At 40.5% G+C, this 8,579-nt stretch overlaps 1 protein-coding gene and 1 long non-coding RNA gene across 2 annotated transcripts; one reads left to right on the top strand and one right to left on the bottom strand.

Annotated features, from left to right (window-relative positions):
• Positions 1 to 1,460: 1,460 nt before the first annotated feature.
• On the top strand, positions 1,461 to 6,074 carry LOC119274321. The gene is made up of 4 exons (XR_005135117.1): positions 1,461 to 1,725; positions 1,869 to 1,989; positions 3,764 to 3,805; positions 5,956 to 6,074. It is a non-coding gene; the product is annotated as an uncharacterized LOC119274321 (long non-coding RNA).
• LOC119274314 (rust resistance kinase Lr10-like) lies at positions 2,004 to 6,229 on the bottom strand. The gene is made up of 3 exons (XM_037554994.1): positions 5,434 to 6,229; positions 3,454 to 3,477; positions 2,004 to 3,179 (listed from the first exon to the last, which is right to left on the bottom strand). The coding sequence occupies exons 1-3, from the start codon at positions 6,206 to 6,208 to the stop codon at positions 2,092 to 2,094; spliced, it is 1,887 nt and encodes a 628-aa protein (XP_037410891.1). The 5' UTR covers positions 6,209 to 6,229; the 3' UTR covers positions 2,004 to 2,091.
• Between the last annotated feature and the right edge of the window lie 2,350 nt (positions 6,230 to 8,579).

The raw sequence follows: 8,579 nt of genomic DNA, 5'->3' as shown, positions 1-8,579 counted from the left end.
GCATCACAGAACAAATGGATCCACATCGTAGCTCGAATCTCCCAAACCCTAGAAGAAACCAACCAAAAACCACGAAGATTAGGCCGATTAAACCAAGACTAGAGAACTTGAATGGAGGAGGATGAGAAAGAGGAACGCCATTCACACCATACCGCTCGCGTGACAAAAGATACGGGAGAAGAATCCTTTGGAATGAGGGGAATGGAGAAGAAAAAAGGAGGAGGAGTCGACACACGTTTAGGGGAGGAGAAGGAAGAAGAAAGAAGACACCCGTGTGCCTCGCCACGAAGAGAAGAGGCAATCATGTCCAGTAATGACGCAAACAAGAAAAAACCTTGATGCGAGAGGAGCTACCATCTCGCAATAGGTCAGATATAGTCCGCATGTACCAGATGTGGGAGGTGGGAGCTATATCTCACCTACTGCATGGTACTCCGTCTTATAGTAGGTGATCGCCAGATGGCAGGCTTAATATGGGTTCCTCCAGGAGCGGTTTTAGTAAGCTTCTATGACCGGTTCAGACTGGTTTTAGAAGCTTCCAAGCGGTTTTTTAATATATATATTTTATGTGTTGGCTTCCATCGGTTCTTTTTTCGGTTTTTAGTTTTATGTGCTTCTTTACATTTTGCTTTGTTTTTGGATTTCCTTTCTTCATTTTCAATACATGTATATTTTTTTCAATATGTGTTTCAAAAAATTTCTTAACAGCTGGAACATTTTTTGATACACGTCGAACATTTTTCAAATACACAATGGGCATTATTTTCACATACAGGTTTTGAACTGTTTTTCTGAATATTTGCTAAACATTTTTTCAAACACAAGTGGAGCTTTTTCTTTGGATGATATGAAACATTTTTTAAACCATGTAAACATATTTTATATTGTATAAACATTTTTTTGAAATTTCACAAACATATTTTTGAGACACATAAACATTTTGAAAAAATGTTAGTTACACTTTTTTTGAATGACACAAACATTTTTTAATATTGTATAAATATGTTTTATGAACATTTTTTTGGATGCTATCGACATTTTTTAAAAGTTGCGTAAACATTTTTAACACTACATGAACATTTTTTAATATGCAATGCACGTTTAAAAATTGATTTTATTTTCATTTCAGAAATATAAATGAAGGCAATAAATAACCAGCAGTTAATCCATGTTGGGCCGGCTCTTTAAAGACGCGCCAGAGGCGAGAGCAACTAATCAGTAAGTACTCCTTTGGAAGCCCCCCAAGGATCACTTTTGTTTGCTGGGAACATGTCACTTGGCGCGCTCTCAACCGGCACATGTATTTCGCGCTAAGCGCTCCCTCCGAGTTTTAAAATATCTTTATTTTTTTATACACGTTTTTTGGCTATACATGATTTTTTAGGCGGCGTGCAGGTTTCTGCGGAGCCCACCGATCTATCGTGCACTACTGAGACTGAGTGTTTGCCGTGGAGCCCAGGTCTACCTTATCCAAGAGGAAAATACCTCCTCCATTTTCTGTAGTTTGTACCGTACCCCTACTAAGCGGCCGCGGCGGCCGGCTGCTGGCGAGCGATTCCCCCGGCGTGCTTCCGCGCCGCCGTCAGCCATGCCCGCTTGCGGCCGTCACATTCGCTGCCGGCTAAGCGGGTTCCTCATTTCCCCTCGTGTCTCGCCGAAACGCCCCCAATCCGCTGCCGCTGGCCTGGCGAGGGACTCCGTCTGAAGACATCTGCCACTGGCATGGTAATTAGCCCCCTTAACCTCCTTTTGTTTTCACACTATATGATGAAGGGATCCACTGCCGATCTGCACATTCCTGTATTATTAGAAAGAGCTTACAGGACCATCTTGTGATTCTGACAAGGAAATTGCTAATATTACTGCAGAACCGAATATGTATGGGGAATAGGGGACAAAATCACAGCAATGTCAGGATAAGATCAATCCTCACGGGTTCACATCACATTATTCAACCGTTGCAGAATCCACTAATAGTATTACAATATGGTAAGATACTGATACAGTACTAATATTACAGCTTACTGCAGATGTGAGTTTAATTCCCTCAAACGTGTATGTAATAATACTACACAAAAACAGAATGTGTCTTCATGTGTTCGCCCTGTTTTGCGGCATAGGGCGATTTTCAGATGACACGAAGGGCTTGGTGGGAATCTGCAGGTTCTGCAACCTCCCTGTTAACATGTTTACCACCTTCGTCATCGATGGCCGGTTCTTTGGGTTCCATTGGATGCACCACAGGGCCACAATAGTCAGCTGCCTCATCTTTTCTTTCTCTTCTGCTGTCATTTCCAAAGTAAGCTCCCATTCTTGCTCAGTGGTTATTTTCTCATAAATCCACTCCGGGAGGTACACCTCATTCTGGCTCTCAACACTTGGGTCTGTGTTCCTCCGTCCGCTCACCATTTCCAACACCAGCATGCCAAAACTGTACACATCTGACTTGTAAGACACCCCTCCAAAGTTCCGACAGTATAGCTCTGGTGCGATGTATCCCATAGTACCTCTGGCTGCAGTCAAGGTAACGATGCTTTGGTCCCTTGCACACAGCTTTGCAAGACCAAAATCTGATATCTTCGGATTGAAGTTGTAGTCCAGCAAGATGTTGTGCGGCTTGATGTCAAAGTGAAGGATGCGTTGGTTGCAGCCTTGGTGCAGGTATTCCATCCCTCGAGCAATGCCTAAAGCAATATCTATCATTTTGTTTGGTGCTAGGAGTTGTCGAGAAATATTGGAAATATGTGTGAATATGTATTTCTCGAGTGAATCATTGGGCATGAATTCGTAAATAAGAGCCCGTCTAGTTCCTTCGGAGCAAAAGCCCAAGAGATGAACGATATTTGTATGGTGGATTAGTCCAATGGTTGCAACTTCATTGATGAATTCCTCTCCCTCTCCTACGGAGCCCTCTAGCATCTTGACTGCCACAGGCACTCCATTTGGTAGCTCGCCTTTGTACACACTTCCAAATCCACCCTGGCCCAATTTATCCTTGAACCGTCTTGCTATCTTCCTAACTTCAGGGAAAGTGTACCTTGTGGGTTTCGATGTGCTGTATGCCTTCAGAAACATTTCAACCTTCCTATTTATCTCTTCATGATACCTTGACTTCAATGAGAGGTAGAGTGTCGTGGCTACCATCAATGAAAGAGCTACAAATGCAGCTACAGATGATGCTGCTGATTTAAAAGAAAGGAAATTAGCCAGCTGCATTTAGAGAGTTAGCTATGTGTCCATGATTAAATTTCCTGCAGCCCCACCCCTTCTCTTTTTCTGAGGGATATATCCATCTCATTGCAATGAGAGAACATAAAATTTAAGGTCGTAGGAATTGACGCAGCTCACTTAAACTCACACCACACAGTTTCAACTCGAGTTAAATTTCAGTAGCTATTTCTCATGAGTGAAAGTTACGAACATTTATAATTGAAATGGAGAAGAGAGCGCTACCTGCAATTGGGATGACCTTCATACCTGCATGTAAGAATGACAGAATGAGTTCTCCCACGATTTAGTGTAGACAAAAACATAAGAAGCTACGTCTAAAAATTTGATAGGAACCACTGCTTCCTGATTTTCTTTCATGAGATTTGATATGTGGGTATAGGAGGGGCATATAGTGTAGCTTCCTGTTAGCTTCATCCTTCGTGTATATTGGACCTCATATGTATATCCTTCGTGTATATTGGACCTCATATGTATGGGTTATATAGATCGATATGTACCATTTTTACTCATTTTTCTTATAACTTTTGTGCAGATCTAGTAACATGAAACTGCTACGATCGTTTGAATACTACAGGTGCGTGCTTATTGGTTAGTATCCAATATCTTTATCTGCTATTCTAGTTGGATATTTGGAATGTCGAACATGATTTAAGTTAATACAAGTTTTTTAAAAGGGAGTAAGGGATGTTTATAAATGTGAAGTTTACAGTCTGTACATCTATACATTGCTGCACATGCTATTTTGTCTCTAACCAACATGGGAGATGGGGGAGTATAGCATAGACATAAAAACTGGTATCTTTTCACACACACTGATAAAGAACCATATAGGTAAATGGTGATATTTTAAAATATAACTTTTGATGTTCATTCTGTGAGTAGTAAGGAAAAAGATAACTTGTTGATTGGCTTCATCAATTTACACCAACTTAACACGAATAAAGACCATTGCACATTGTGGATGGAAATGTTGAGTATCATGGCAAGTTTGCATTCTGAAGCAAAATAAACTATGTCAACTGAAAATCAGGTGCTAGCCAAGAACAAAAATGTTTAATACAACAGTCCTGAAGATCATCATAACAGAGGTGCGCACATGGACAACTTTGCAACCAACATAGGTTTATAAGAATCTGTTTCAGATTCAACTTTGTTAGTACTGTATGATCTTGTTGTGTGAATGGTCTAAATAATCTTGTTATTAATAATTCCTTGTGATGGGTATAGCTTTTGCTTAACCCAGACTCAGGACCACTGCATTAACACCAATGGACATAATTCTAATGGCGACTACTCTTTTCCAAACAACTCTAGTAGTCTAAAGTTCCAAACTGAGAACCTGGTGCCAATTCAGTGTACCAATATTAATATTTAAGAAGCCCAAGTCGATGATTTTTTTTTGGTCGGACCAGCTCGGTTCAAATTCTCTTAAGTTATTGGAACTTAATCCAGCAGAACGAAATTATGTCCTAAAAACCATTTACGTCTAATTTTTTGAAATCTTCAAATAGGGAATATATCTGACATTATGCAAGTGTTAACATTCAAATGTTACCAATATTAGATTTGTTGGTGGTCATCAGTGCACCTCACATCCATACAGTGGCAAATTTCGTGGACTAAAATCACCTTCTGAAGGCTTACTTTGGGCAGAAGCAAAAAAGGAAGCAAGGAAATAATAAGGGAGTTACTGATAACCAAAGTCCATATCAAGCCTTGCTAATCTAGGGGAAAAAAGACCTTATGCCCAAGCAAAGTTTGGTTTCTATTCTAAAATGATCTGCACAGAGGGCAGTTATGTTTCATTTTTAGAATTTGGCAAAAGAGTAAGCATAATAGTTTCGCACTGCCATCTCCAGACAAAAGTTTTTGAGGGTCCGTCCAGGCATGCGAACCTAGAGCCTGTCCTTGTTTGCACTGAAACTGTAGGGGAGGCCACAAAAGTAAGTTTTATTGAAGACCAAGAACTAAAGAGATCTGCACAGCAGGCTGTTACTGGCTAACCACTGGACTAATTTGCAGTGCAGTACTGCAGTTACTTGAAAAGTTTTTCTATAGGTAAAAATCTTGTTGACAGTTAGAAATGTGGAACATACGAGATTGTCAAGAGAATAGATAGAAAAATAAAAATTCTGAAATGTCATTAGAAATAAATTGAGTTACCATAATGATACATGATTTCTCCAGGGAAAGAAATAATACCATGTCTCTTGCAGAAAGCTTGATCCCTTTGTGAGTCAAATCCACATTTTTGACCTTCTTCTTCGCACTGTTGGCAAACACTAGTGATATTACTAGAGTACCAAGAAAATGTCGTTTCACCAATACTGATGCTTCGGCTTGCCCTATACTCGAAGGTTGCAGTGTTGTCGACCTTCTTCCTTATGAAGTATGAGTGATGAATCTGACTAGTATATGGTATCGGGATCTCCTTAGAAAAAACCATGCAATCCAAAGGTAGAACAGACATGTATGCGTTGGGGTTCACCAAATACCAGAACTGGATGTCCTTATTAACAAGACAAGTGACTGGGCCCACTATACCGTATAGATCTATTGGTATAGAATCTCTTGAACAACCTACTAAGCTTGCAACATCCAACTTTTGAGGTTTGTACACATCAGTTGATAGATTTGCTGAGATGAGTATCTGAAGTGGGCAGTGAGGTGATGTGTCTATAGGTGGACTGATGTTTATGACTAGATCCTTATAAAATATTGCAGTCACTTTGCAGGAGCCAAGAACTGGGTGATACAGGATGGTGTCCTGTCCAGAGCATGATAACTGCATACCTGGTGCACCACAAGGTGGAGGTTGGGTTGCAAGCCTGAATGGGAACCGGACCTCTGGTCCATGTTTGCTGCACCGACTTGGTGAACAATTCTTGAAGAATTCTTCATCATCCCATGCTGTGGCAACATATGTTCCATTGGCGAGAAGAGAGATGAGCAGCACTATGAAGAGAAGTCCTGGCATACTGTTGTAATGGAATGGAGATGAAGAAGGCAAATAAAGAGAAGCTCATGAATGTAACAAGGAGCACCTGCAGTGGAATTAAGTGAAAATTTATATTGTGCTTGTGTGGACAAGGAGTAATTCCAGTTGCCAATGAACTTCCTGTCGTGCTGTGTTTCAGAAAAATGAAGCATTGTCATTCAGAGTGCTTGCTTGCTATCAGTGTTGATTAGTCAAATAGAGTAATAACGGATGGCTTCATTTTCCACAACTGGCACATCACCTTAACTCGACACAATTGGATTTGGAACGAAGTACCGGCTTTCTTCTTCTGTCAAATCCAGAAGACCAACTGCATTTCTTCTTCTTTTGAGTCAGTCAATGCTATCACAACCATATATTTGTATACAGCTCGCAGGGAGTTATCTTTGGCAGTTAATCTTCTTAACCAGTTATTATGTCATATACATGGATATGTGGTTCTCTGAACCAGCCAACCATGGCGAGATCTATCGCGTTCCACTTCCACCATCTCACTGCCTTGAAGCACGATAATACATTCTTTCAACAATGTGCAGCACCACGGCCAAAGGGACTTGATTGCTTTTTATAAAAAGTTACAGGGCCCTGATTGCTTTATAAAAAAGTTACAGGGACCTGATTGCTTTTGTATAAAAAAAGTTACAGGGACCTGATTGCTTATTTTTTTTGAAGGGACCGACATGTGGGCTCCACCTGTCATAACGATCAACCTAATGGTCAAAACTAGCGGTGTTGACTTTGATGCCACGTCAGATCTGACGAGTGGACCCAATCTGTCATAAACACAATTAAAATTAACTAACACAGCCATCAGTGCAACGTGGTTGTTTTTGGAACAGCGAACCAAAATAGTGGTAGGTTTTAGGGAATTTCAAAAAGGTGGTAGTTTTCCGGAACCCTAGCCCCAAATGTGGTAGTTTTATGCTATTTACTCTTGAAAGCCTTAACTGTCTTTTCTCTGATTGCAATTCTTGTTTCAAATCGTGTTCAAGGGTGAATTCATTGGCATGATTGTCCTTCTTTTTCTTGTGCCCCTCTCAGGGATGTATCATCTCCATTCCGTCAGGAAGGGGATCCACCCTGGTACGATTTTCAGTCTTAGGAGCTAGTTTGTAGTGATACCAAGGCTATAGTTTGCCACCGTCTTGGATTTACCCAACTGGTGCCCTCTTCCTCAGTGGAATCAGCTTTTTTATGAACACATATATGGTGATTCACCTTTTTCTATTTGATTCATGTACACTTGTTTTTCTTAAGTTCCATTTCCGCGCCGTGGCGATGTGCCATGGTCTTGCAGCGAGTTTGGTGAAGTAAAAACTGTTAAAATATTGGTTGCATGAACACAGAGTTGAAAGTGTATTTTGGTGAAGTAAAATCTATTTGATTCATGTACACTTTTGTTTTTCTTCAATTGTTTCTGATGTTTTTTTTTGCTGCTATGCTAAAAGGTTTTATACCAAATATGAATTATTTCCCATTCTTTATAAATGGGAACCCCTTGTGACTAATTAAAAGCTGGTTTCCTGGCATGCTGTCCTCAGTGTATGTATATTTCCTTCATCCTGTAACAAACTTGTTCTTGTTACTCTTCTCGGTTTAATTTATTTTCGCAAACTTATTCTTGTAACCATGAATGTGACTGTAGACTCTGCCTTCCAAGAAAATTGTGGTGAAAATGATGAGGCCTTCCATTACAAAGCAGTGGACAGCAGTAGCAACCTCACTCTTAGGGTAAGTGGACAGCAGTAGCGATCTCACTCTCAGAGAAGAGCTGCCAAGCATACATGATGGTGTCCTGAACAGAGCATGATAATTACTTTGTAGTGGTTGGTATGAGCAAAAGGGCTCGTCTCATCTTCAATTCCTCGCAGCCATTTATTTACTGGTTATGATACGAGACTAGACGGGAGCTAGTCTTCAGTCACACTGTAGTCCCAACAACACAACGGGCCGAGAGGGTCGCATTCGCGCATTTGGAAACTCTGACCGACTGAATTCCTTCAGGGCCAGGTACGCAGCTATCACCGGTACAACACCATTTTATTTGTACCAGCAAGACAAGCAGCTGTGAATAAGCTGCCAGTAGTGCTCATCTCTTCTCTTTTCTCTTCTACCTATGTTTACTACTGCTAAAAAAACTGTGATTACCATGATAAACCGTGAGAAAAAACAAACCAAAATAGCACAGTCTGCAACGACAACAGTTTGCATTTTTCCCCCGCAAAAAGGAAAACAGTTTGTGTTATTTACCGCCAACACAGTTACTAATAACCAGATGCGGAGCTATGTGCTCTTCAGAGGGTTACTAAAAAAGTTTGAAGGAATTTTTTTAGAGGGTTTAGATGAGGAA

The sequence above is a fragment of the Triticum dicoccoides genome, chromosome 3B, assembly GCF_002162155.2.
Source record: "Triticum dicoccoides isolate Atlit2015 ecotype Zavitan chromosome 3B, WEW_v2.0, whole genome shotgun sequence".
Taxonomy (NCBI): Eukaryota; Viridiplantae; Streptophyta; class Magnoliopsida; order Poales; family Poaceae; genus Triticum; species Triticum dicoccoides.
This window is presented reverse-complemented; position numbering and strand designations above follow the sequence as displayed.